The sequence below is a fragment of the Phocoena sinus genome, chromosome 11 (genome assembly GCF_008692025.1).
Source record: "Phocoena sinus isolate mPhoSin1 chromosome 11, mPhoSin1.pri, whole genome shotgun sequence".
In the NCBI taxonomy this organism is placed as follows: Eukaryota; Metazoa; Chordata; class Mammalia; order Artiodactyla; family Phocoenidae; genus Phocoena; species Phocoena sinus.
This window is the reverse complement of record NC_045773.1, coordinates 80684296-80712038: the sequence shown is the minus strand read 5'-3', so window position 1 is coordinate 80712038 and position 27743 is coordinate 80684296. Positions and strand designations below refer to the sequence as shown.

The 27743-nt window shown below is 50.3% G+C and overlaps 2 protein-coding genes and 1 non-coding gene across 4 annotated transcripts; all 3 read left to right on the top strand.

Annotated features, from left to right (window-relative positions):
* The first annotated feature begins 517 nt into the window (after positions 1-517).
* Positions 518-2394, top strand: AIF1 (allograft inflammatory factor 1). Its single transcript, XM_032648857.1, has 6 exons — positions 518-753; positions 928-989; positions 1073-1139; positions 1486-1527; positions 1717-1879; positions 2187-2394. Exons 1-6 carry the CDS (start codon positions 729-731, stop codon positions 2269-2271), a joined length of 444 nt encoding a protein of 147 aa, XP_032504748.1. The 5' UTR covers positions 518-728; the 3' UTR covers positions 2272-2394.
* Positions 2395-11625: 9231 nt separating this feature from the next.
* PRRC2A (proline rich coiled-coil 2A) lies at positions 11626-27596 on the top strand. Of its 2 annotated transcripts, none has more exons than XM_032649571.1 (31): positions 11626-11799; positions 13966-14140; positions 14653-14830; positions 15191-15290; positions 15385-15457; positions 15796-15939; positions 16085-16236; positions 16432-16511; positions 16661-16803; positions 17480-17570; positions 17683-17899; positions 18316-18790; positions 19322-19512; positions 19742-20036; positions 20410-20620; positions 20820-22685; positions 23192-23463; positions 23662-23792; positions 24028-24157; positions 24265-24350; positions 24547-24780; positions 24927-25067; positions 25175-25246; positions 25365-25532; positions 25733-25815; positions 25999-26206; positions 26304-26402; positions 26540-26752; positions 26866-26960; positions 27071-27161; positions 27281-27596. In XM_032649571.1, the coding sequence occupies exons 2-31, from the start codon at positions 14029-14031 to the stop codon at positions 27419-27421; spliced, it is 6492 nt and encodes a 2163-aa protein (XP_032505462.1). In that variant the 5' UTR covers positions 11626-11799; positions 13966-14028; the 3' UTR covers positions 27422-27596. The 2 variants fall into 2 exon arrangements, with proteins under 2 accessions (XP_032505462.1, XP_032505461.1); XM_032649570.1 differs by lacking the exon at positions 11626-11799 and adding an exon at positions 11988-12141.
* LOC116762972 lies at positions 14323-14453 on the top strand. The gene has a single exon (XR_004352396.1). It is a non-coding gene; the product is annotated as a small nucleolar RNA SNORA38 (small nucleolar RNA).
* Positions 27597-27743: the final 147 nt, after the last annotated feature.

Here is a 27743-nt window from a genome sequence, read left to right as displayed (position 1 = left end):
GGACCACCAGGGAATTCCCCCAACGAATCTACTGAAATTCTCAAATTCCGGAGCTCTGTAGATTTTACTGAAAATTCCAAAGGAGATAAGAGGAGGGGATTACATTGCACATCCTAAAGCAAACAAAGACTGCTTTGTCGGACACTTTCATATTTCCAAGTGCCTCTCTGGAGCTGACAGGTGGGAAGTGAAGTACCTCTCCCTTTCCAGACCCTGCACCCATCTTGCCACCCTCCCAGATCTGCCAGCAACTTCAGGTTCTTCTCCCATCCACAGTGCAGAAAAATTCAGTCAGCCTTTCCTCAGCTCCCTATCCAAACCTGCGTGTCCAGACTTGTGAAACCTGGGCCTCAGTCACCTGAACCTCCAGACCTGTTCAGAGATTCTTTGTTCCTGAGAATAAATGCCCCCTGGGGTCTTACTGACCTTCCCCCACTCCTTTGGTGGCTTATCGAAATATTTCTTTCACACCCACACTGGGCTCCCCTTAAGAGGAATTAAGGAGAACGTTGTTTTCTCATCTCTTTTCTACACCCAGCTCCCCCTTCTTCCTGGGTGCTAGTGTCAGCAGAAGCTGATGGGGAAGTGAGGCCTGGAATTCAGAGGAGGAGGAAATGAGGGGAAAGGGGAAGTTTGGGAGGGAGGCCTCCAGGAAGCTGGTGGGAGAGGACAGCTGGCAGACAGAGAGGCGCCCAGCCTGGTCTGTCTCCTCCAGCATCTGCTGAGCTATGAGCCAAACCAGGGATTTACAGGGTAGGGAAGGTGGAATAGGCAGGACCCTAAGACGGGAGAAGGAAGGTGCACAGCCCTGGGCTGTGGGCTGGGAATCTGGCCCACGAAGGCAGAATTGTGATGGCTTCAGGCTGGGCTTGGGGGTGAGAAGAGGAAGGGGGCAGTGAGGCTACATTAACCTTTGCGCCCCTTCAGGAGGAAAAGCCTTTGGGCTGCTGAAGGCCCAGCAAGAAGAGAGACTCAGTGAAATCAACAAGGTAAAAGGAATAACTAAGGGGTGGGGCCGGGTGGGGGGGGGGCGTCCAGGAGGGCTTACCCAGGTTCTTGCTTTCCCCCACAGCAATTCCTGGATGATCCCAAATATAGCAGTGACGAGGACCTGCCCTCCAAACTGGAAGCCTTCAAGAGTGAGGGGAAAACTATAGGGGTGGAGAAGTGGGTGAGGAGGGTAGGATTTCCCCAGGAAGAGGGCAGACGGCAGAAACGAAGTTGACTTTTGGGGTGGGAAGAAGGAAGGCTGCCTCTATCGCCATCCTGGTTATAGTCCCTTTCCCTGGCCTGCCCCTCTCAGGAGCCCCTCTAGTTCCCTACACCGTACCAGGGCCCTCAGCCTCCCAACCTTCATACTTCCTCTACCTGCCCCACCTCTTCTTCATCTTCCCCCCCTACCCAGCGCTCTGTCAGTCCCTACCCTGCCCCTGCCTGGGACCCGCCAGCCAGTGCTTACCCTCTCTGCTTTCTCCCCTCACCCAGAGAAATACATGGAGTTTGACCTGAATGGAAACGGAGATATCGGTGAGAAAAGGGTGATCTTCGGGGAGTGTGCAGATCTAGGAAGAGGGAGGTCTTTCCCACAGTGCTCCATTCCCAATGGTTCGGGAGAGGGCCCATCAACCAGGGTAGGAAGGGGAATGGGAATGAGGAGGTAGAGGCAACAGAGTGAGAGAGGCTCCCCCTCTTCTTACCTCCATCCTCTGCCTCTAGATATCATGTCCCTGAAGCGAATGCTGGAGAAACTTGAGGTCCCCAAGACCCACCTGGAGCTAAAGAAATTAATCAGGGAGGTATCCAGTGGCCCTGGGGAGACTTTCAGCTACTCTGACTTTCTCAGGATGATGTTGGGCAAGAGATCTGCCATCCTAAAAATGTGAGGGTCCAGTTCCAACCTCCCCTATACTTACCTGTTTTCTCTCCCCCCACCTCCATCCCCAGGTTCACCTTCTACACATTACTCGGCATGCATTTCTCTTCCATCTTTTGAGAGACCCTTCTAAGGTGCTATCCTCATCTGTGCTCTGGTCCCCACAGCCCCCAGTACTCCCACTCCTGCCCTTTCTCCTTCTCCTCCCACCCTAACAAACCTCATCCTTTTTCTGGACTTTCACAGCAGCCTAAAATCTATTCTCTTGAGAGGACTGTCCCCTGATCCCTGTGTCTCTTCCCATCTCAATCAGGATCCTGATGTATGAAGAGAAAGCAAGAGAACAGGAGAAGCCAACGGGTCCCCCAGCCAAGAAAGCTATCTCTGAGTTGCCCTGATTTGTGGTGAAGGAGATGTGGTGGGATTGAAGGGGCTTCTATGACTCCAACATGGAAAAAGAACACAAAATTGTGAGCCAGAGCTAAACTAATTTAAATAAACTACCCTCGTTCAGATCAACAGATCAGCTTGGTCACTGTTTGGGGGATTTTTTTTTTCCTGGGTTTGGGAAGGAGTGAAGCATCTTTGAGGGAAGGGTAGCAAGGATTTGCCCATATGAGCAATCCATCAACAATTCTGTAGTATGTCTACTACAGCAGATGGTTTTGTACACCAAGGGGGATTCCAGATGTATAAGATAGCCTTGATCTCCCTCAAGGAATTTAAGTGAGATGAAAAGACATGTACAGACGAAAAATATATCATCCAAGCTCATGATGAAGAGCAAGGATTACCTTGAACCAACATTCTCTATGACTATAAGCTTTGTAACCTCAATGATTATTCATCCTCTCTGAGTCTTTCATTTGAAAATGAGAGTAATATGATCTACCCTGCAGTGCCTGACATATCATAAGCCCTCAATAATGTTTAAAACTTGAATGAATGGATGGATGGATAGATGAAAGAACTGGTGTAATTGAATTAAGTAAAGGATTCACGACACTATAAAGCCTGATAATTTAAGTGAAAATGAGTCTTGAGGCCTGTTGGGGACAAGCTACAACAACCGAGTCTATCTAATAAAAGGAAAAGGGGCTTGTATTAGGAGAGTACTGAGGGCAGATTCTGAGCATACAGGATCCCTGGATGGCAGAAAGGGTTAAAAAGCCAGTCCCAGGGAAGGCAGGACCCTGAGAGTTCCCAGGCCTTTGGTGAGGCTATTCCTGGACTTTTCCTCCAAGGGGTCCAGATGCATTAACTCCAGCAACTCCCAGTCATTGGCCACTATTTCAGATTTCCTTACTCCCTGGAAAGCAAGAATCAAATTGGCCCAGCTTGTTTCATGTACCCAGGACAGATCAGGCCCCTAGGGCCACTCATTTTGGCCCTTTCCAATGGTAAAGCCAGGTTGGCATCCTAAAGAGTGCTACAGTAAATGTACAGGACTTCAGATGAGGACGAGATCAATGTGGGTTCAATAAAATATCTGAATATAACAAAATGAATAGCTGAGCTTTACTGAGCACCTACTATACACTGGGTAGATGCTTTCTGTGTATTAATTCATTTAATCTTCTTGACAACTCTGGCGACAACAAGGAGGATAGGAAGGATCTGGAGCTTAAACAATTTGTTCATTCAGGATAAATAAATTGGGTTATATTTACACAATGGACTACTATTATACAGCAGTAAGAATGAACAGATTACAATAACATGCAACAATGTGGATCAATTTCATTAATACAATGTTGAGCAAAAGAAGACAGACATAAAAGAACCCTTACTGTACAATTCCATTTATATAAAGTACAAAAACAAGTAAAACTAATATATATTGTTAGAAGTCAGGATAATAGTTAGCCTTAGGGGAGGGCAGTGACTACAAGGGGCCCTCGGGCAGCTTTTGTGCTAGTTAAGGTTCTGTTTTTGGTTACATGTTTTGCTCAGTTCATGAAAAGTTATCAAAATTTCATATATATATATACATAATACACATATATATTACACACTTTGATAAGAAGAATTTTTTTTTTCTTTTTTGGCTGGGTTGGGTCTTCATTGCTGCATGCAGGCTTTCTCCAGTTGCAGCGAGCAGGCGCTATTCTAAAGATGTAAAAAATCACTTATTGGACATTAACTATGTTCCATTCCCTATTCCAGGTGCTTGGGATAGAAGAGTGAACAAAACAAAGATCCCTGCCTTTGTGAAGTTTACATTCTGTTGTGGGAACTGGTGTGGGAGGAGGACAGACAATAAAAAGTAAACATAATTTAAAATTTATATGATCTATTAGAAAATGACAAGTATTATGAAAAAAAGAGAACGTAGAGCAGTTTAAAGGGAATGAGGGGTGCCAGGATGGTCAGGGAAGATTAAAATTTTGAAAGGGTAATCAGGAGAGGCCTCATTGAGGAGGTGACCAACACTGGGCAAAAACTTCAAGAAAATAAAGGAGTGAGCCATGCAGGTTTCTGCGGGAAGAGTCAGTTGGGCAGAGAGAAAAGGAGCAGAAGGGCCCTAGGGTAAGACAGGTCTGTGCAGATAGGCAGAGCAATAAAATCAGAAACATAATAGAGGGCCAAGTCATCTAGGGTCTTGTGGGCCACAGTAATGACTTTGGCTTTTATTCTGAGAGAAATGGAGAGGCAATGCAGGACTTTGAGTAAAGGAATGCTTTGAAAACTCCTCTAAGAAAAGGCCCCACTATGACTGCAGTATAGAGAATAGACTGTAGGAGCAGGGGTAGACTTAGGAAGACCAGTTAGGAGGCTGTTACTGTAACCCAGGTAAGAGATAAGGACGGCTCAGATCAAAGTGGAAGCAGTGGAAGTGAAGAGGTTGGATTCTGGATAATTCCTCAATATAGGATTTCTTGTCTGATTGAAAGTGGAGTGAGGGCTTCCCTGGTGGCGCAGTGGTTGGGAGTCCGCCTGCCGATGCAGGGGACACGGGTTCGTGCCCCGGTCCGGGAGGATCCCACATGCCGCGGAGCGGCTGGTCCTGTGAGCCATGGCCGCTGAGCCTGCGCGTCGGGAGCCTGTGCTCCACAACAGGAGAGGCCACAGCAGTGAGAGGCCTGCTTACCAAAAAAAAAAAAAAGAAAGTGGAGTGTGGTAAAGAAAGGAGTCAATGAAGTTTCCAGGATTTTTGACTTAACTGGAATTTTTTTTTAATTAATTTTTATTGGAGTATAGTTGCTTTACAATGTTGTGTTAGTTTAACTGCAATTTTTAAATTGTCATCAGCTGAGATGGTGAAGGCTGTGGATAGAACAGGTATTGGAGGACTGGAGATCAAACTGTTCAGTTTTGGATGTACTGAATTTGAAATGATCTGTTAGATACCCAAGAGGTGATGTCAAGTACATAGCTGTGTATACAAGTCTGTAGTTTTGGAGTGAGGTCTCTGATGAATAGACACATTTGGGAGTCATCATCATATAAACTTTATTTCAAGCCATGAGACTGATGCTTTTGGCAGTTTGGGTAGAAGGTGGGGATGAAGGCTTGACTGGATTGGGTTTAAGAAAGAATGAGAGGAGAGACATCGGAGACAGTGTGTATGGATAGGTCTTCCAAGAAATTCTGCTGTGGTAACTGACCTGGGAAAGGGGACACGAGTGTCATTTTGAAAGTTTGAGAGGGACTTCCCTGGTGGTGCAGTGGTTAAGAATCCACCTTCCAGGCTTTCCCTGGTGGTGCAGTGGTTAAGAATCCCTCTGCCAATGCAGGGGACACGGGTTCGAGCCCTGGTCTGGGAAGATCCCACATGCCGCAGAGCAACTAAGCCCGTGTGCCACAACTACTGAGCCTGTGCTCTAGAGCCTGCAAGCCACAACTACTGAAGCCTGCAAGCCACAACTACTGAAGCCTGTGCGCCTAGAGCCCACGCTCCGCCACAAGAGAAGCCACCACAATGAGAAGCCTGCACACTGCAACGACTAGACCCCGCTCACCACAACTAGAGAAAGCCTGCGGGCAGCAACAAAGACCCAACATAGCCAAAAATAAATAAATTAAAAAAAGAATCCGCCTTCCAATGCAGGGGATATGGGTTCGATCCCTGGTCCGGGAACTAAGATACCACATGCCATGGGATAACTAAGCCAGCGCACCACAACTATTGAGCCTGCACACCACAACTAGAGAAGCCTGTGTGCTGTAACTAGAGAAGCCCATGCGCCTCAGCAAAGAGCCCACATGCCGCAACAAAGACCCAGCGCAGCCAAAATTAAAAATTAAAAAATATATAAATAAAAATAATTTAAAAATAAAAATAAAGTTTGAGAACTGAAGTCATCTCAACCATCTTTAATGAGCCTCAGGATAAAATTCTTACCAGAATCTTGCTAAATTTTCTGCTCTCATTTTCCATTATGGACAGTCAGTCCTTTAATTTAGCCACACCAGCCTAGGCATAGGTTCCAAACCCATGCCTCTGCTTATCAGTTCACTGGGCCCAAGATGTGCACTCTCTCCTCAAACTTGCTAAACCTTTTTTTTTTTTAATTTACTTATTTTATTTATTTGGCTGCATCGGGTCTTAGTTGCAGCACACAGGATCTTTGTTGTGACATGCGGGATCTTTCGCTGTGGTGTGTGGGCTCCTTGTTGCGGCACACGGGCTTTTCTCTAGTTGTGGCACATGGGCTACAGAGCACATGGGCTCAGTAGTTGCAGCGTTCAGGCTCTCTAGTTGTGGCGTGTGGGCTCAGTAGTCGTGGCATGCAGGCTTAGTTACCCTGAAGCATGTGGGATCTTAGTTTCCTGACCAGGGATCGAACATGTGTCCCCTGCATTGGAAGGTGAATTCTTAATCACTGGACTACCAGGGAAGTCCCCTGGCTAAATCTTAACTAGTTCTTCATATCACTTAATAAGAGTCACATTTTTCTAGAAGCATTTCTGAACCTGCTCAGGCACAGTCTGATTTTTATTCCTCTACTTCTATAATATTCTGCGCATATCTCTGGTGCCTTCAGAACATCGTTGTTGACAATGGGTCACTTAAAAAATCAAAAAGGAAATTTTAAAAAGCTGGAGACAAATGAAAATGAAAACACAATGATCCACAGTCTATGGGACGCAGCAAAAACATTTCTAAGAGGGAAGTTTATAGCGATACAATCCTAGAAACAAGCCTACCCCTGGAAACAGGAAAAACCTCAAATAAACAATCTAACTTTGCACCTAAAGGAACTAGATGAAGGAACTAGATAAAGAAGAACAAACCAACCCCAAAATTAGTAGAAGGAAAGAAATAATAAAGATGAGAACAGAAATAAATGAAATAGAGACAAAAAACAGAAAATATTAATGAAAGAGCTGTTCTTTGAAAAGATAAACAAAATTGATAAACCTTTAGCCAGACTCATCAAGAAAAAGGGAGAGGGCCCAAATCAATAAAATCAGAAATGAAAAAGAAGTTACAACTGACACCACAGAAATACAAAGGATCATAAGAGATTTTTTTTGTGTGTGTGTGGTAGGCGGGCCTCTCACTGTGTAGCCTCTCCCTTTGCAGAGCACAGGCTCCGGATGCGCAGGCTCAGCGGCCATGGCTCACGGGCCCAGCCGCTCCGCGGCATGTGGGATCTTCCCAGACCGGGGCACGAACCCGCGTCCCCTGCATCGGCAGGCGGACTCTCAACCACTGCACCACCAGGGAAGTCCTCATAAGAGATTTTTACAAATAATTATACGCCAATAAAATGGACAACCTAGAAGAAATGGACAAATTCCTAGAAATGTACAATCTCCCAAGACTGAATCAGGAATAGAAAATATGAACAGATCAGTTACCAGTAATGAAATTGAATCAGTAATTAAAAAAAAGCCTCTCAACAGACAAAACTCCAGAACCACAATGCTTCTACCAAAGATAAATTCTACCAAACATTTAGAGAAGAGTTACCAGGGCTTCCCTGGTGGCGCAGTGGCTGAGAGTCCGCCAGCCGATGCAAGGGACAAGCTTCGTGCCCCAGTCCGGGAAGATCCCACATGCCGCGGAGCGGCTGGGCCCGTGAGCCATGGCCGCTGAGCCTGCGCGTCCGGAGCCTGTGCTCCGCAACGGGAGAGGCCACAGCAGTGAGAGGCCCGCGTACCGCAAAAAAAAAAAAAAAGAAGAGTTACCATCCATCCTTCTCAAACTATTCCAGAAAACTGCAGAGGAAGGAACTTCTGAACCCATTTTATAAGGCCAGTATCACCCTGATACCAAATCCAGATAAAGATATCACAAAAAAATAAAAATTATAGGCCAATATCACAGATGAATCGAGATGCAGAAATCCTCAAAAACTATTAGCAAATGGAATTCAACAATACATTAAAAGGATTGTACACCATGATCAAGTGGGATTTATCCCAGGGATGCAAGGATGGATCAATGTCCATAAATCAGTCAATGTGATACACCACATTAATAAACTGAGGAATAAAAATCATATGGTCATCTCAACAGATGTAGGAAAAGCTTGTGATAAATTCAACATTCATTTATGACTAAAACTCTCCAGAAAGTGGGCACAGAGGGAGCATACCTCAACATAATAAAGGCCATATATAACAAGCCCACAGCTAACATCATACTCAATGGTGAAAAACTGAAACATTTCCTCTAAGATCAGGAAGAATACAAGGATGCCCACTTTCATTCAACATAGTATCGGAAGTCCTAGCCACAATAATCAGACAAAAAAAAGAAATAAGAGGAATTCAGATTAGAAAGGAAGAAGTAAAACTGTCAGTTCGAAGATGACATGATACTATACATAGAAAATTCTAAAGATGCCACAAAGAAACTACTAGAACTCACCAATGAATCTAGTAAAGTTGGAGTATACAAAATTAACATATAGAAATCTGTTGCATTTCTACACACTATCAATGAATTATCAGGAAAAAAATTAAGAAAACAATCCCATTTACAATCACATCAAAAAGAATGAAATACCTAGGAATAAATCTAACTACACATGTAAGATCTGAAACCATAAAATTTCTAAAAGAAAACATATGGAGTATGCTCTGTGACACCAATCTTAGCAATATTTTTTTGAATATGTCTCCTCAGACAAGGGAAACAAAAGCAAAAATCAACAAATGGGACTATATCAAACTAAAAAGCTTTTGCATAGCAAAGAAAACTATCAGCAAAATGAAAAGGCTGCCTACAGAATAGGATAAGATACTTGCAAATAATATATCTGATAAGGGGTTAATATCCAAAATATACAAAGAACTCATACAATAAAAATAAAAAGATTAAAAAATGGGCAGAGAAGAAAAAAAAAAAGGGGGAGTTCCCTGGTGACGCAGTGGTTAAGAATCTGCCTGCCAATGCAGGGGACACAGGTTCGAGCCCCGGTCTGGGAAGATCCCACATGCCGCAGAGCAACTAAGCCCATGCGCCACAACTACTGAGCCTGCACTTTAGAGCCCGTGAGCCACAACTACTGAGCCCACATGCCACAAATACTGAAGCCCCCACGCCTAGAGTCCATGCTCCACAACAAGAGAAGCCACCCAACAAGAAGCCTGCGCACCGCAGCGAAGAGTAGCCCCCGCTCGCTGCAACTAAAGAAAGCCCATGCACAGCAACGAAGACCCAATGCAGGCAAAATAATAATAATAAAAAAAATTACTATAAAAAAGATGGGCAAAGGACCTGAATAGACATTTTCCAAAGAAGACATAAAGATGGCCAATAGGCACATGAAAAGATGCTCAACATCACTAATCATCAGGGAAATACAACTCAAACCATAATGAAATATCCCCTCACACCTGTCAGAACGGCTATTATCAAAAAGACCACAAATAACAAGTGTTGGCAAGGATGTGGAGAAAAGGGAACCCTCTTTCAATATTGGTAGGAATGTAAATTGGTGCAGCCACTATGGAAAACAATATGGAGATTCCTCAAAAAATTAAAAATAGAACTACTATACGATCCACTAATTCCACTCCTAGGTATTTATCTGAAGAAAATGAAAACATTAATTCAAAAAGATATATGCACCACTATGTTCATTGAAGCATTATTTATAACAGCCAAGATATGGAAGCAACCTAAGTACCCATCAACAGGTGAGTAGATAAAGAACATATAGTATACATGTACTATGGGATATTACTGAGCCATGAAAATGAATGAAATCTTGCCATGCTGCGGAGCAACTAAGCCCATACGCCACAACTACTGAGCCTGCACTTTTGAGCCGGTGAGCCACAACTACTGAGCCTGTTTGCCACAACTACTGAAGCCCCCAAGCCTAGAGCCCATGCTCTGCAACAAGAGAAGCCACCGCAATGAGAAGCCTGTGCACCTCAATGAAGAGTAGCTCCCCACTCGCCGAAACTAGAGAAAGTCCGCGTGCAGCAACAAAGACCCAGCACAGCCAAAAAATAAAGAAATTTATAAAAAAACAAAACTTACAGAGAAAGAGATCAGATTTGTGGTGGGGGGTAAGGGATGGATAAAGGCAGTCAAAAAGTACCAACTTCCTTGGGCTTCCCTGGTGGTGCAGTGGTTGAGAGTCCGCCTGCCGATGTAGGGGACATGGGTTTGTGCCCCGGTCCGGGATTCCGCGGAGCGGCTGGGTCCGTGAGCCATGGCCGCTGAGCTTGCGCGTCCAGAGCCTGTGCTCCGCAGCGGGAGAGGCCACGACAGTGAGAGGCCCGCGTACCGCAAAAAAAAAAGTACCAACTTCCAGTTATAAGATAAATAAACACTAGGGATGTAGCGTATAGCATGATAAATATAATTAAAACTGATGAAAGTTGTTAAGAGTAAATTCTCAGAGTTCTCTTCACAAGGAAAAAAATACATTTTTTCTATTTCTTTAAGTCTGTAACTATGAGATGATGGAGGTCCACTAAACATTGTGGTAATCATTTCATGATGTTGGTAAGTCAAATCATTATGCTGTCCCCCTTAAGTTTATATAGCGCTGTGTGTCAATCATATCTCAATAAAACTGGAACAAAAAACCAACGTAACACTATTGGTTCATCAATTGTAACAAATGTGCCACACCAGTGCACGAAGTTAATAATAGGGAAAACTGAGGCAGGGGAAGGAGTATACGAGCATTCTCTGTACTTTCTGCTCAATTATCCCGTAAACTTAAAACCGCTCTAATAAAAATCTATTTTATACATTTTTAATGGTTAAAAAAACAGCTGTTGAATGATTTGCTGAACGGGTAGTAGGAGCAGAGTAATAGAGTAATAGGAGACAAAGGAGGGAAATGGTACTGCATTTCGTAGAATTAAACTCGTTGTGATGCGAATGCAAACTGCTAATAATATCAGATATACAAATATATTCATGAAAATTGTAGATTATAAAATTAAATGCCCGTCTTAGTCATTGGTTACCACTATTTTGATGAACAGGTTATTCGTAGCCTATCTTTGTTCAAATGATTTGCATATATTATGCAAATAAGTAGAACTACCCACAGAAGGCATAGGCTGTGTGATGCTCGCCCCTGGCCCCTTGGATTGGCCCGTCAATCCACCTTATTTGCATGACGTGATTTAATAAATGAAGGCCCGCCCCCCTGGTGCTTTCACATCTCGCGAAGAGAAGCGTGAGTTGGGACTCTTCCCTGGTTACGTAAGCTCCGCCCTCCGGCAAAAAAAAAAAACCCTTCCGCCCCGTCTTCCAGCTCCGTCTCCTTCGCCGAAAGCGCCACGGGCCTAGGATCGTTTCCTTCCACTTTCGGCGTCCCTACGTCTCTCCGTTCCCATCTCTCCACGAACGCACGACGCACGCTCCGCCTCTTTCTTCCCCTATTTGTCGTGCAAATTCTGCGCCCCGGCCGACCGGCGCCGCATTCCCGCCCCCTCTACACGTCTCAACGGCCGACGCCGGGGGCCTGCCACTTCAGCCAACCGGCGTCCTAGCGCCTGTAAGTCCCTCCTCTTTATGCAAATAGCCTATGTCAGCTTCGCACGCTCTGCTTTTTTTAATAAGGATAGCCCTGGAAGTAAAGAGGGATAGGGTAGAAAGCTCCCCGCCCTTTATGCAAATTAAGGGGCGTGTTTATGCGCGGTGGGAGGCGGCGGGGGGGCGCTCCCGGGGGTGGCGGTTGCCCGGATGGGCCGTTAGTCGGGGCCCAGCCGCGGAGTGAGCGAGGGAGACGGGAGGAGCCGAACCCGGCGCCATCCGCCGCCATCCGCCCCCGCCCCACCGCCATCCCACCCCGGGGAGCCCCTAAGCCCCGGTCCCGGACCCCCGCGCACCCGGCCAGGTGAGTCTGGGCGAGCCGAATGCTAACGCCCTTTTCCGGCGCGGGAGCAGCGGTGGCAGCGGCAGCAGCGGCGGTGGCGGGCCGGGGGGAGGAGAAGCTGCCATTAGCCGCCGCCATTTTGTCCTCCTGCTGCCGGGCCCTGCCTGCCCCTCCCCCTCCGATACTCCCACCCTGGGACCCGCACTTCCAGCCCTTCTCTGAGTCTATGGCCTGCCCTTACCCACTCACCTTGTGGCTTCATGGGGCGACCCCCCACTCCTGGGCCGTAACCCCCCGCGCCCCCCGTTGCGCTCCTGGCCTTTCACCCGTATTTGTGGTCCCCTTCCCTGCCGCCGCTCTAGGGTGGGCCGCGCCTGACTGTCCTCTTCTCCAAGAGTCTCCCTTCCTTCAGTGGACCCCTCCCATCATCCAGCGCTAAGGTTCCCCCTTCTTGACGCCCCACTTCGCGTCGAGTCACTCCCACTCTGGAGCCCTGCTTTTATCCCACATCTGTGCTTTCTGCGTTCCTCAATTTCTTTTCTGCTTTTTTCATGTTTCCTTTCTTATCTCCTTTCTATCCCAACCCCGCCCTTTCTCCTGGGTCTCTTGACGTTGCTCCCTTACTTTAGTCTGCATCCTTTTCCTACCATTCCCGCTTACGTGTATTATTTCCCACCTGCTTTCGTATTAATTCTCTTCTATTAGTTTTAGTTTCTTCACTATTTTTCTGTCCCTTTTTCCTTCATAAATTTATTTTCAAAGACTGGCCTCCTTAAACACCTTAAAAGCAATCCTTATCTAACCTGTCTTAAAGTTCTTGATTTGGGTTATCATCCTGGTCCTGTCTGGATGTCTCACCAACTCCCATCTCTTTCTTTTACACCATTCTCTATAAACGAATGCCTTGTCACCCAGGAACTGACTGATGTTGGAGAGTTTGGCCGGCTTGGGGAGCAAGGGGTATTAGGGAAAGAAATGACTGCCAATGTGTGTTTTTACTGGGGGTAGGAAAATGAAGTTGGTTCCGGCCTCGGCCCCATGGTTACATGGTATGCTTGAGGTGGGTCCATAATGCTTTGTTTCTCTCACATCTGCATAGGGTAAACCAGAGCCCACCAGTATTTCATCTGCAGACAAAAATTTTTCCAGGAGCTGGGATGGGGGCAAGTGTAGGAAGACAGGCTATCCCAGATACTTGGTTCTATAGCTTGGGAGTATGTAGAGCCCCATTTGTTCCCTCAGGAATTCTCTTGCACCAGCCCCCAGTCTGGCTGAGCAAGCTCATAAAATCCTTAAACTCTGGCATACCTTCCTGCAAACCTCCCAGGATGGGAGTGAGGCGGCTGGGAATAGAACCTGGCACACAGGAAGCTGGTATCTAATAAGTAGGGGATCTAAAGCTCTGTTCCTTACATGATGGAGCTGTATGCGTCTTTCTGGTTTTCTCTGGAGCTTGGACTTGCCCTTTTTTATTGTAGGTCTCTGAAATGATTTTGGTGGAGAGAGATTATCACTTGTGGGCATAACGAAGAGGCTGCTACACTTTATATAGACTGGTACAAAGGGAAGAGTGTTTGTATTAGGAAGATACTGGATTTTTATTTGGGTTTCCTTAACAAGAGGTGTCTGAGGGAAAGAGGGAACATGGCATTTGGGCTCCGTGGGGAGCTAAGTAGATAATGGTTGCTTAAAGCGACTGGGGTGTTTGAATAGGCTGGAGGAAGAGACACTAGAGGGCCACATATCTGGGCCCCTGATGAGAATAAAAGGGTGCCTACGAGTCTAAGCTTCTGTTGGAGTCTCTAAATGAAGCAGAGACTGAAACACTTGGTATCTGGCCCACAGGCTCCGGCACGTTTTGGGGGAGGTGCCTGCAGGACCCAACGTACTCAATGAGCTTCCAGCGCAATGTCCGATCGCTCGGGGCCGACTGCCAAGGGGAAGGATGGAAAAAAGTATTCCTCGCTCAACCTGTTTGATACATATAAGGGCAAGTCCTTAGAGATCCAGAAACCCGCTGGTGAGGGTCCTGCAATGATGTTCCTAATTATAGGAGGCTGGGCATGAATGGGGCACATATTTCAGAGCTCTTCGAAGGGAAACAACTATGGTACATACATCCAAAGGTTAGAGAAACACTAGAGACGTTCTAATTTTATCTTGGCTCTCATGGGGATGTTGTGCTTTGGGTGAACACCAGTACCCTCCTACAAAGGCGTGTCTGTGGTTTCCCGTCTTTGGACACGTAAGAATTGGAGGCAAAGAAATGTGGACTTGGAGAAGTCTGGGGCCAGCTTGCTCCCTGCAGGCTCAAGATCAACCATCCCACATAGAAGTATTGAATGTAAAGCATCTCAGCCTTCTTTCCTGATAGAATTTCAGAGGTTGCCTAGGGCAAAGGGAGGGAAGGTTTCTAGGAGAAGTTTGGTTTCTAAGAGAAGATATTGAGGATGTCTAAATGGGACCTAGGGTAGGATGCTGTTAGATCTCTTATATAAAGCATTTTTCACTCTCTTTCCACCTTTTCTCCAGTTGCCCCTCGCCATGGCCTGCAGAGTCTCGGGAAAGTTGCCATTGCTCGGCGTATGCCACCCCCAGCCAACCTTCCAAGCCTGAAAGCCGAGAACAAAGGCAATGACCCCAACGTCTCACTAGTGCCGAAAGACGGAACAGGATGGGCAAGCAAACAGGAGCAGTCCGACCCCAAGAGGTAGACAGAGACCTGGGAGACTTAGAGTTATGAATATTTTAACTTTGAACTTCAGGATGAATGGGGGCTTGGTCTAGCCTGGCCACATGAGAGTCAGACAAACAGGGAAGACCCTATCCTGCCTATTGTAGGACTCCTGTTAGATGAATGATGAATGGTACCTTTAGCTTTCTGTCAGATGTAAAGAAAGCTTGAAGAATAAAGGACAGCCTATGCAGGGTGACGAGCTTATGGTATTTTGCCCTAATACTTGTTAAAAGTAGGGAGTAGACCTGGGTTCAGTTCCTGTCCTCCACCAGTTGGAGAAGCAGTGGAGCTGGGGCCATCTCAGACTCTAACCTCATCCTACCATCCCCTCAGTTCCGATGCCTCAACCGCTCAGCCGCCGGAATCGCAGCCACTGCCGGCTTCACAGACGCCTGCCTCCAACCAACCGAAACGACCCCCAGCAGCCCCCGAGGTATCTGAAGAACTGGATGTTATTTAAGGGGCAGGGGCAAGAATGGCTTGTAGCTTCTCATCCACGTCACCATTTATTATCTCTGCTTCCCCAGAACACTCCTTCGGTTCCAAGCGGGGTAAAGTCCTGGGCACAAGCCAGTGTCACCCATGGAGCACATGGAGATGGTGAGTGCAGGGCTGTTTGGGGAGGTCTCTTTGGGCACCATAGTAGGCAGGAGTCCTGCACTGTACCTCCACTGTACCTCCTCATTCCTCTTTGGCTAAATTTTGGATCCCATATTCAGTTTCATGGGATACACATGAGCAAGTTTGTCTCAGAATTAACTGAAGGTGAGGAGGATGTCCCAAAACTGACCTTTTTTCTTGGGGAATGAACATGTAGTACGTAGGGGGTGAGTTTGGAGGCAGAACCGGATCTGCCACCTATCAGACCCTTCCATTCTCATGGTGCGTCCTCAGTAAATGTACTCGTGTCTCATACTTTTGCACCTCAACACCAACAGGTGGAAGGGCATCAAGCCTACTGTCACGATTCTCTCGAGAGGAATTTCCGACCCTGCAGGCGGCTGGCGACCAGGACAAGGCTGCCAAGGAAAGGGAGTCTGCCGAACAGTCGTCTGGGCCCGGACCAAGCCTCCGCCCCCAAAGTGAGTGGCCGCCATTAGTGAGTGAATGAGTGGTTACCTTTTGGCCAGGACATTACCTTATTCCGTCTCAGGGTTAGGTGCTAGCTTATTCATCTTTCTCCCCATCATTTTCAGCTATGTTCTCTGTGCCTTTTCCAAAATACAGATTCTACAACTTGGAGGGACGGAGGTGGGCGTGGCCCTGATGAGCTGGAGGGCCCGGACTCCAAACTTCATCACGGCCATGATCCCCGGGGTGGGCTGCAGCCTGCAGGCCCAGCCCAGTTCCCTCCCTACCGCGGAATGATGCCGCCTTTCGTGAGTTTGGATATCTTGTTTTGGATTGGTTGTGCTGGAAGTTAGAGAGTTAGGAATTAGGGCTTAGTATTTGGAGGGGACACATGGAAAGCAGGGGCCTGTGACATACAGTGAGGGTGGGAGGATAATAGGTTTAGGGAGCTGGTAGGCTATTTGACTGTCCCTCTGAGCAGCTACTATTGGGCCCTTTTGCAGATGTATCCCCCATATCTCCCGTTCCCTCCGCCCTATGGACCCCAGGGGCCTTACCGATACCCCACTCCTGATGGGCCCGGGTGAGTAATCTAGGTCTGGGTTTGTGGCTGGGGACAGGGGAAGCCTATTGGGGAGGAGATGGTTTTCTAGCCAGGAGGCTCAGTCTCGTATGTGATTATACAACATGCCATCTTTTAACCTCTTCTCCCCTTTGCTTTTTCATACACAGCCGTTTCCCCCGTGTGGCAGGCCCCCGAGGTTCAGGGCCACCAATGCGCCTCGTAGAACCTGTGGGTCGGCCTTCCATTCTTAAAGAAGATAATCTCAAGGAGTTTGATCAGTTGGACCAGGAGAATGATGATGGTTGGGCAGGTGAGTGGATACTAAGGACCAAGTATTTTTGTTTTGGTTTGGGGTTTTTTTGTTTGTTTTGGTTTTTGGTTTGGTTTGGTTTTGGGCTGCACTACACAAGTTATGAGATCTTAATTCCCCTACCAGGGATTGAACCCAGGCCCTCGGCAGTGAAAGTGTGGAATCCTAACCACTGGACCGCCAGGGAATTCCCAAGTATTTTAGTTTTAAAAAGCAAAATCTGATGAGGAAAAAACGGGTTATACAGGACTTCTCTGGTAGTCCAGTGATTAAGACTTCACCTTCCAGTGCAGGGGGTGCAGGTTCGATCCCTGGTCGGGGAGCTAAGATCCCACATGCCTCGCGGCCAAAAACCAAAACATAAAACAGAAGCAATACTGTAACAAATTCAATAAAGACTTTAAAAATGGTCCACGTCATAAAAAAAAATCTTAAAAAACGGGTTGTGTGGGAGAAAAGCAGACACTGAAAGGTAGGAGAGATACGTGGAAGAAAGCCAAGTTCTGGTAGAGAACTAAGAGGAGTGAGAATGAGAGTCATGGTGGGGATCTGGATGTCATTGGGAGGAGGGCAGTTGGCATTAGTAGTACATCCTATCACGTAGTTCCTGTGTTCCAGAAAATATGAGATTGGAGAGCAGAATGCTTGGGTTACCACTCTTCACTATTCTCCTCAGGGGCCCACGAGGAGGTCGACTACACTGAGAAGCTCAAGTTCAGCGATGAGGAAGACGGGCGAGACTCCGATGAGGAGGGAGCTGAGGGCCAGTGAGTTTGGGCCCTCTGGGGAGAGGAGGGGGCTCCGTTTCTCTCATGGTAATATACTCTTAAAGGAGTTGGGTTGCAGCTGATTTTAATTCCACTGTTGGTCTGCTCACAGCAAGGAGTCCCAGTCAGCTGCTGGTGAGGAACGGCCCCCTGAAGCAGATGGCAAAAAGGGCAACTCCCCCGGCAGCGAACCACCCCCTCCCAAGACGGCCTGGGCAGAGACCTCTCGGCCTCCAGAGACAGAGCCGGGGCCTCCTGCCCCAAAGCCTCCCCCACCCCCACCTCACCGGGGCCCCACCGGGAACTGGGGCCCCCCTGGGGACTACCCAGTGAGTGTCTACAATGAGGGGTTGAGAGGGTCAGTTGTGGGAGATTAGTTTCAGCTGAGTAATTGAAGCAGTAGTAATAAGAGGAAGCTGGAGGGAGGACCGAAAATGGGCTGCAGGAAATGTAGAGCTGTGGAGCATCTCTGGAAAGGTTTGGAAAATCGTCGGTGTTAGGCGAGTCTGGGTGAAAAGAGAAACTGGGATGCCAGTTAGGAAAAACAAGGAGACCTGGATGTTTGGGTCTCTGAAAGAGAGGAAACAAGACTAGGATCATGAGTTTGTCCCTACCCTGAGAGGCCATCAGCCCCTAGGCCTGGTCTTTGCACCTGCAGCTAGAGACAGTTGATCAGTCTGTGAAAGCGATCATAAGAAACATAATGACTGATACCTCTGGCCCTGCTGGGTCTGCCCACTGACAGGATCGCGGGGGCCCTCCCTGCAAGCCCCCAGCACCCGAAGATGAGGATGAGGCTTGGCGGCAGCGGCGAAAGCAGTCTTCATCTGAAATCTCCCTGGCTGTGGAGCGAGCCCGGCGACGGCGAGAGGAGGAGGAACGGCGCATGCAGGAGGAACGCAGGGCAGCCTGTGCCGAGAAACTCAAGCGACTCGATGAGAAGTTTGGGGCACCTGACAAGCGGCTCAAATCGGAACCTGCTGTACCACCTGCTGCCCCTTCTGCCCCTGCTCCACCACCTGCGTCCCCCAAAGAACTCCCCGCACCTCCAGCTCCTCCACCGGCACCAGTCCCGGCACCTGAAAAAGAACCAGAAGAGCCGGCACAGGCCCCTCCTGCCCAGTCCACCCCCACTCCAGGTGTGGCTCCAGCTCCCACCGTGGTGAGTGGTGGTGGCAGCACCAGTAGCACCAGCAGTGGCAGCTTCGAAGCCAGCCCAGGTATGGAGATGGTGATGGGTACTACCAGGTGCCAGATCTCTTATCTGCTTGGGGTTGAGGGTGTAGGTGGTAAGGATGTGAGTAAAGGAAATAGAAGGCAGTTGTTTTGGTTTATTGGACCATCGGTGGTAGGTGGTAGGAGCAAGCGAGAAGGGTCTTTTCACTTGTATGGACATCCTAGGGGGAAAGGTTTTGTTACTTGAATTCCTGAATAAGTAGTGACCTGAAACCACTTCCCGTAGGCCTAGAGTGGAGCAAGGTTGAAGAAAGTGTCTGTTACTTTTGATGGTCTCATGGGAAGTTAATGCCACCACCGTTGGCTTTTGAGAGACCACGAAGTGTTTTCATGGGTTTTAAATGGGATGGTCTTAACCTTTAGTGGGGGAGCTAGAGGTGAGAGCTGAAATTATGAGGGTGTTCATGGAACCTTTAGTGGGGGAGCTAGAGGTGAGAGCTGAAATTATGGGGGTGTTCATGGAATATCTGTCAGGGGACTAGACCACTTTGATGAGTATCTTTTCTTTCATGCAGTGGAACCCCAGCTACCCTCAAAAGAGGGTCCTGAACCACCAGAAGAGGTTCCTTCTCCTGCCACACCTCCAGCCCCAAAGGTGGAGCCCAAGGGTGATGGTGTTGGTCCTACCCGGCAGCCCCCCAGCCAAGGCTTGGGCTACCCCAAGTATCAGAAATCATTGCCTCCTCGTTTCCAGCGGCAGCAGCAGGTGAAACTAAGTTACTTCCCCTCTTAAAGGCTGCTTTTCTTGGATTTATCCTATCCATGAGTTACTTTCTGGGACTCTCTACCATTTCTCTTTCCTTTGTGTCACCCTAGTTTCCATCTAGTCGAGGTATTTGTTGCACTTGCCGGTTTTTGTTTTTTGTTTTGTTCGTTTTTTTTTTTTTTGTTTGGGGCCTTTGATGCCTCTCTCATCCCCTTTTGTCTTTCCCCAGGAGCAGCTCTTGAAGCAGCAACAGCAGCAGTGGCAGCAGCATCAACAGGGCTCCACCCCACCTGCCCCAGTGCCCCCATCACCACCACAGCCTGTTACCATGGGGGCTGTGCCAGCTCCACAGGCTCCGCCACCACCCCCCAAGGCCCTGTACCCAGGTGCTCTGGGCCGGCCCCCACCCATGCCCCCTATGAACTTTGATCCCCGCTGGATGATGATTCCTCCTTATGTGGACCCCCGGCTTCTTCAGGGCCGGCCCCCTCTGGACTTCTATCCTCCTGGTGTGCATCCCTCTGGTAAGGGGCCACAGAAGAGGGAGGGGATGGTGGACCCCTTAGTCCTAGGAAGTGGGTATCAGCATCTTGCTATGGGGATGAAGGGCCACCAATTAAGAGGGGAGCCTAGCACTGCTGAGATACCTCTTTGTTGCAGAAATGAAACAGTGGTCCTTCTTTAACGGGATTTCCCTGGGTGGGGGGATTAATTGGATTCATCTGTAGGGAAGCTTAGTGGGTAACTGTGTTTCAGGAGCGTGGGCAAGGCCCAGGAGAAGGAGGTGCCGACACTGACTGGGCTGACATGGAGGATTAACTGGGGAGATGCTTTTTGGGCTGGAGGGTTTGTAACATAAAAAAGGGTGGTCTTTCTCATACTATTTTGTTTCCTCAGGCCTAGTTCCCCGGGAGCGCTCAGACAGTGGAGGCTCAAACTCAGAGCCATTTGAGCGCCACGCACCCCCACTCTTGCGGGATCGCGGCACCCCACCAGTGGATCCAAAGTTGGCCTGGGTAGGAGATGTCTTCACCACCACACCTGCTGACCCCCGCCCACTTACCTCACCACTGCGCCAGGCTGCTGACGAGGATGAGAAGGGGATGAGGTGAGTCTGAGTAGAGAAATGGGTGGGTTTCCAGTGAAAATATCTAGGCTAGGAGAAAAGGTACTTTGGGTTATCGGTGAAGTGATAGGGTTAACGTGAAAGGAGTGTGGGTTATAATAAAGTGTTCTCTCTCCCCATCTAGTTGGTTTTCCTCGTCTTAAGATACTTAATTTCCATTCTTTTCTGTCTCCCTCTTCAGGAGCGAGACCCCTCCAGTACCTCCCCCACCACCCTATCTGGCCAGTTATCCGGGCTTTCCTGAGAATGGAGCCCCTGGGCCCCCAATCCCTCGCTTCCCTCTGGAGGAGCCAGCTCCCCCAGGGCCCCGTCCACTCCCCTGGCCCCCAGGCAATGATGAGGCAGCCAAGATACAAGCTCCACCACCCAAAAAGGAAACCCCCAAGGAGGAGACTCCACAGCTGACCGGGCCAGAAGCAGGTCGAAAGCCTGCCCGTGGAATTGGAGGCCAAGGCCCCCCGCCACCTCGCAGAGAGAGCCGCACTGAGACCCGCTGGGGCCCTCGTCCAGGCAGCAGTCGTCGTGGAATCCCTCCAGAGGAGCCAGGGGCCCCTCCCCGCCGCGCTGGGCCTATCAAGAAACCCCCCCTGCCTGCAAAAGTCGAAGATCTGCCCCCCAAGCCCCTCGAACAGGGGGATGAAACCCCCAAGCTTCCAAAGCCAGACCCGTTGAAGACGGCAAAGGGGAAGATAGGTGGCCCCAAGGAGACCCCACCCAGTGGGACTCTTTCCCCTGCCCCAAGGCTTCGGAGGGACTATTCCTATGAGAGAGTGGGTCCTACCTCTTGCCGGGGTCGGGGCCGAGGGGAGTATTTTGCCAGAGGGAGGGGTTTTCGGGGCACCTATGGGGGACGGGGGCGGGGAGCCCGAAGCCGAGAGTTCCGTAGTTACCGGGAATTCCGAGGAGATGATGGGCGTGGAGGTGGGGCAGGGGGACCAAACCATCCTCCTGCTCCCCGAGGCCGCACTGCCAGCGAGACACGGAGTGAGGGTTCAGAGTATGAAGAAATCCCCAAGCGGCGCCGGCAGCGGGGTTCAGAGACAGGCAGCGAGACCCATGAGAGTGATCTGGCCCCCTCGGACAAGGAGGCCCCGACACCCAAGGAAGGAGTACTTACACAGGTCCCTCTTGCTCCCCCACCATCAGGAGCACCCCCTTCACCAGCCCCAGCCCGCTTTTCCACTGCCCGAGGTGGACGAGTCTTCACTCCCAGAGGAGTGCCATCACGCCGGGGTCGAGGGGGAGGGCGGCCCCCTCCCCCCATTTGCCCAGGCTGGAGCCCCCCAACCAAGTCTCTGGCTCCAAAGAAGCCTCCAACAGGTCCTTTGCCTCCAAGTAAGGAACCTTTGAAAGAGAAGCTGATCCCAGGGCCCTTGTCCCCCATGGCCCGAGGAGGCAGCAGTGGAGGCAGCAACATAGGCATGGGTGTGGAAGACGGAGAGCGGCCCAGAAGGAGGCGACATGGGAGGGCTCAGCAACAGGACAAACCGCCTCGTTTCCGGAGACTGAAACAGGAACGGGAGAACGCTGCCAGGGGCGCTGAGGGCAAGTCCTCTTCCCTTGCCCTTCCAGTCTCCACTCCTGGACCGGAGGAGGCCCTCACAACGGTAGCAGTGCCCCCACCACCTCGCCGGGCAGCTGCTAAGTCTCCCGATCTGTCAAACCAGAACTCAGACCAAGCCAATGAGGAATGGGAGACTGCCTCAGAGAGCAGTGACTTTGCCAGTGAGCGCCGGGGGGACAAGGAGGCTCCGCCAGCAGCACTGCTAACCCCCAAAGCTGTGGGGACTCCCGGAGGCAGTGGAGGTGGAGCTGGACCAGGCATTTCAGCCATGTCCCGTGGAGAGCTGAGCCAGAGAGCCAAAGATTTGAGCAAGCGGAGCTTCTCGAGTCAGCGGCCAGGCATGGAAAGGCAGAACCGGCGCCCAGGCCCAAGCAGCAAGTCTGGCAGTGGTGGCGGCAGCAGTGGAGGTGGCGGGGGTCCTGGAGGGAGGACCGGCCCAGGGCGAGGGGACAAGAGGAGCTGGCCCTCTCCCAAGAACCGAAGGTGGGTACAGACAGGTGATTAAGTTTATTCTTAGGGTTAGAAAGTTGGGGGAGGGGAGAAAACCTGGGGGAAAGGTGTGGTTGGGTGCTGTGGAGTGTGAGATCCGAGGGCGCAGGGCACACTCTTAGGCACGCTAGGTTATCCATGTCTAGGTAAAGTAGCTGGAAAGCAGTTGACAGCGTTGGGAACACCCATATTCCTTGCTTTCCCCTTGATCTTTACAAGTAGAATTCCTTGGAAGTGCTCAGAAATGGGGAATTCCATGGCTTTCCAGTGGTTAGGACTCGGCGCTTTCACTGCTGGAGCCTGGGTTCGATCCCTGGCTGGGGAGCCGAGAATCCCATGAGCCGCACGGTGTGGGGGGGGGTGGGGGAAAGTGCTCAGAAACACCTGGATTTTAGCGCAGAGGACTGGTTGGTTGAAGGTGGAGAGGTAGAAGAGATTTGACTTGTAGGGAAGATGTAACAATTCTGTGCATACTGGAACAGATGCTCTGTTTTCTTCAGCCGTCCTCCAGAGGAGCGTTCCCCAGGGCTCCCTCTGCCTCCCCCACCCCCCAGCAGTTCTGCTGTCTTCCGCCTGGACCAAGTTATCCACAGCAACCCTGCTGGCATCCAACAGGCTCTGGCCCAGCTCAGCAGCCGCCAAGGAAGTGCAGCTGCACCAGGGGGCCACCCAAGGCCCAAGCCTGGGCCTCCCCAAACCCCCCACGGCCCTTCCCCTCGGCCCCCAACCCGGTATGACCCTCAGAGGGCCAACAACAATGACGTCAATTCGGGTAAGCTGGAGGGGCTGAGGGTGCAAATGTCTCCATCCCCAGAGAAGGCCAGGTGCTGAAGGGGGAGGAATCTGGCCTGGGAGCCCTGATGCTGGGTGTCTGCACTGAGGGTGGAAGGGTTGGGAGGTGGAGTACAGAGGGAAAAGCTTGGTTCAGTGATAGAGCAAGACATGCTGACGGATTTCCCCTTTTCCCCAGACCCCCACTTGGAGGAGCCAGGGCCGATGGTCAGGGGGGTGGGCGGGACTCCCCGGGACTCTGCCGGGGTTAATCCCTTCCCCCCCAAACGGCGAGAGCGGCCTCCCAGAAAACCGGAGCTGCTGCAGGAGGTGAGGGATGGGGCTTGAGGTGATGTTTCACTGCTCTCACTTTCAAAGGTTTTCACTTACGTTTTCTTCACTCTTCCTATTTCTGTCATTGTGTTTTCACGTCAAATTCTCAGCGTTAGTTGCTGTTTATCTCCCACGTCTCCCTTTTTCCCCACAACTGGGGCACTCTGTCTTAGGTGCTTACATTCCCAGTTCCCACCTCATTCATGTTTTGCTTCTGGTCTCTCACCTTTAGGAATCTGTGCCACCTTCTCATAGCTCTGGATTCTTGGGCCCCAAACCCGAGGGCCCAGGCCCTCAGGGAAAGTCCAGAGATGCAGGAACAGAGGCCCTGACCCCTCACCTCTGGGATCGTATACATACTGGTGAGTTAAGCTGAGCAGAAGGAAAGGACTGTGTTAGAGGGCTTAGAGGGCGAGGCGCGCCGCAGAGCCATCTTCTCTCACTCCTGTTGTGTTGGTGCTCCTCCCAGCCACTAGCCGGAAGAGTTACCAGCCTGGCTCCATGGAGCCTTGGATGGAACCCCTGAGTCCTTTTGAGGATGTGGCTGGCACAGAGGTAAGTGAGGGTGGGAAGGAGTGTCTGAGCTGGGATCTTATTGAACACTGGTCATACTTCCCCACCTATGCTGGGATGTGTATGGGGCTGTGGCATCACGTAGCTGCCTACTTTCTGTAGTTTGTCTGTGTGTGTACCACAGTCAGGTATTGGGGTGCTTTCTACTCTGACCTAACTCCTTCTCCACTCCTCTCAGATGAGTCAGTCTGACAGTGGGGTGGACCTGAGTGGGGATTCTCAGGTGTCATCAGGTCCCTGCAGCCAGCGAAGTTCCCCTGATGGAGGACTCAAGGGGGCAGCAGAGGGGCCCCCCAAGCGGTCTGGAGGCCCCTCCCCCCTGAATGCTGTTCCTGGTGAGGGTCCACCTGGCTCTGAACCCTCTGAACCTCCTAGGAGACGGCCACCTGCCCCCCACGATGGGGACAGAAAGGTAAACAACCAAGAAAGGATCAGAAGAATGTTTCTGGGACTTTGACTTTGGCCTTACCTTTGCCTCCCCTTTCCTCTGCCTGTGTGTGCTGATTGGGGCTTCCTTTTCCTTTCCCCAATCCTACTTCACTGTGTTGCCCTACCCAGGAGCTGCCCCGGGAGCAGCCTCTGCCCCCTGGGCCCATTGGCACAGAACGATTGCAGCGTACAGACCGAGGCCCAGAGCCTGGCTCCCTCCGGCCATCCCATCGACCTGGTCCTCCAGTCCAGTTTGGTACCAGTGACAAGGTCTGTGTAGGCTAGATCTGGGTGTCTTGGGTTGGGTGGACTAGAAGTGGGATGTGGAGGACACATGTCTGAATCATGGGACAATCTCTCCTGCCTCATGATCACAGGACTCAGACTTGTGCCTAGTGGTGGGAGACAGTTTAAAAGCAGAGAAGGAGCTAACGGTATCAGTCACTGAGGTAAGTGGGAGAGTGAGGTTTTGGGGAAAGACCTTAGACTTCTAGAGAAGACGTCTGGGAGTGACATGGGCATCCAGGTTGCCCAGATAGCCCCCTTGACAAGGCTTGTCCTTCCCAGGCCATTCCCATAGCCCGAGACTGGGAGCTGCTCCCCAGTGCTTCTGCCTCAGCTGAGCCACAATCCAAGAACCTGGGTTCTGGGCACTGTGGCCCAGAGACCAGCTCCTCAGGCCAACGCTTGTACCCTGAGGTCTTCTATGGCAGCCCTGGGCCTCCCAGTTCTCAGGTAGGTCCTACTTCCTATCCCAAGACTCCTTTCTGCCCCTTTCTGTAGTCTCCGAATATCAAACTTTTCCAATTTGTAGTTTTTAACACTTTTTTTTTTTGTCATTTCATTTTTCTCCCTGCTTTTGCTGTAGTGGGTGGGGTGAGTGAGCTTTTCTTGACCAGGAAAACTGGAGCTATTCCATACTTGCTCTCCTGCAGGTTTCAGGGGGAGCCATAGACTCTCAGCTACATCCCAACAATGGAGGTTTCCGCCCTGGGACACCCTCATTGCACCCTTACAGGTAAGACTAGATCTCTGTGGATCTCAGAAGGAAATGGAACTGTGTTTCAGGGGAAGAAGGAAGGGGAATACATTTCTAGGGTACCTGGCGGCTAGTGGACTTAACAGTACTGCTCAGACTAAAGGAGTAAATGACTTCGGCTTCCTGATGCCTTTCCTCCCCCTTGCCCCAATTTCTTTTCAGATCACAGCCCCTGTACCTCCCCCCAGGCCCAGCCCCACCCTCGGCACTGCTCTCTGGGGTAGCTGTCAAGGGCCAGTTTCTGGATTTCTCCCCACTGCAAGCAGCAGAGCTGGGGAAGTTGCCAGCTGGAGTTCTCTACCCTCCACCTTCCTTCCTCTACTCTCCAGCTTTCTGCCCCAGCCCTTTGCCAGACCCACCCTTGCTTCAGGTAAGAAGAGGTGGGGGTGTGCTGGGCTTAGGGAGTTAGGGGTGGGGTGAAGAATGCTTTTGGGGGAGTCGACTTATTCCTCCCTGTTCCCCAACAGGTGCGACAGGATCTGCCATCCCCTTCAGATTTTTATTCTCCTCCTCTGCAACCTGGTGGCCAAAGTGGCTTCCTCCCCTCAGGGGCCCCTGCCCAGCAGGTACCTTTTATCTTCCCAGTTCCCTTTTGTTCTGTTCTCCTCCAACTTCTAGCTTTTTTTGTTACCTGTTTGGACTCTCCATGGTTTTCTGACATTCCTCCCTGCCCCCACACTCACTCCCATGTTTCTCGTTACAGGTGCTTCTACCCATGGTGGACTCTCAGCTGCCTGTGGTGAACTTCGGCTCCCTGCCACCAGCGCCGCCTCCTGCCCCACCCCCCCTTTCTCTGTTACCTGTGGGCCCTGCTCTGCAGCCCCCCAGCCTGGCTGTGCGGCCCCCACCTGCTCCTGCTACTCGGGTGCTGCCTTCACCTGCCAGGCCCTTTGGCCCTAGCTTGGGTCGAGCAGAGGTAAGGTACAGGAACTGAAGTGCTAGGGAACCCCAAGAGTTAGGGGTAGGGATTTAGCATCTCGAGATAAAAGCGTTGAGAGGCAGGATGCTGATGAATTTTTTGTCCTTCAGCTGCACCCAGTAGAACTAAAGCCGTTCCATGATTATCGAAAACTGAACAGCAACCTTGGGGGACCTGGGTCATCACGTACTCCTCCAGCTGGAAGGCAAGAGAAGGGAATGGGGATGCAGACTGCCTATCCATCCCCAAGGACTTACTTTCTTTGGGGACCAGGGGCAGGACTTAAGGTTGCCTCAAATGCCATTCCTCCTTCAGGTCTTTCTCTGGCCTCAACTCCCGTCTCAAGGCCCCACCTTCCACCTACAGTGGAGTCTTCCGCACCCAGCGCATCGACCTCTACCAACAGGTGAAGGAGAAACCCCTGTGGTCTCAAGTCTTAATTTAAAAGTCAGCACCTGAGTTCCTGTCCTTTCATCCCTGACCTCCCTGTTTGACTTAACTCTTCCACATGTACCTGTCCCCCAGGCCTCCCCACCAGATGCCCTATGCTGGACGCCGAAGCCTTGGGAGCGGACGGGGGCACCTTCTCGAGAAGGGCCACCCCGAAGGGCAGAGGAGCCTGGGCCCCGAGGGGACAAGGAGCCTGGATTGCCCCCACCCCGCTGAGGGAGTGCCCTTTGCCCCCCCCTCCCCCGGGGCTTGTATATAGATTATAAATATATAAGGGGGAAAGGGGTGGGTGGGGAGGGGTTGTGGGGCTGGGGCCTCGCTTCCCCTCCTCTCCCCTCCCCTGGTCCCCTATCCCTGGGGCCGTTTGTTAAAAAAGAATAATAAAAGGATTAAAAAAATATTTCCAAAATGATTTTGGGGATGGGTCAGTTGTTTGCAATCTCCTGTGTCATAGTTCAGTGCCACGTGATCTGTAGAGTGGTTTCAGTCAGGGAACCATTTCCCATTTACCTCAGTGATGTAACAGAACTACCTCAGA

What these genes read in the sequence shown, in the direction of transcription:
- PRRC2A (XM_032649571.1), top strand. Translation starts at nt 14,029, where the DNA reads ATGTCCGATCGCTCGGGGCCGACTGCCAAGGGGAAGGATGGAAAAAAG. An exon ending in AGAGATCCAGAAACCCGCTG is followed by an intron (nt 14,141 to 14,652) that starts GTGAGGGTCCTG and finishes CCTTTTCTCCAG; the next exon opens with TTGCCCCTCGCCATGGCCTG. An exon ending in GAGGAGGGAGCTGAGGGCCA is followed by an intron (nt 17,571 to 17,682) that starts GTGAGTTTGGGC and finishes GTCTGCTCACAG; the next exon opens with CAAGGAGTCCCAGTCAGCTG.
- AIF1 (XM_032648857.1), top strand. Translation starts at nt 729, where the DNA reads ATGAGCCAAACCAGGGATTTACAGG. An exon ending in CCAAACCAGGGATTTACAGG is followed by an intron (nt 754 to 927) that starts GTAGGGAAGGTG and finishes GCGCCCCTTCAG; the next exon opens with GAGGAAAAGCCTTTGGGCTG. An exon ending in AGATCTGCCATCCTAAAAAT is followed by an intron (nt 1,880 to 2,186) that starts GTGAGGGTCCAG and finishes CATCTCAATCAG; the next exon opens with GATCCTGATGTATGAAGAGA.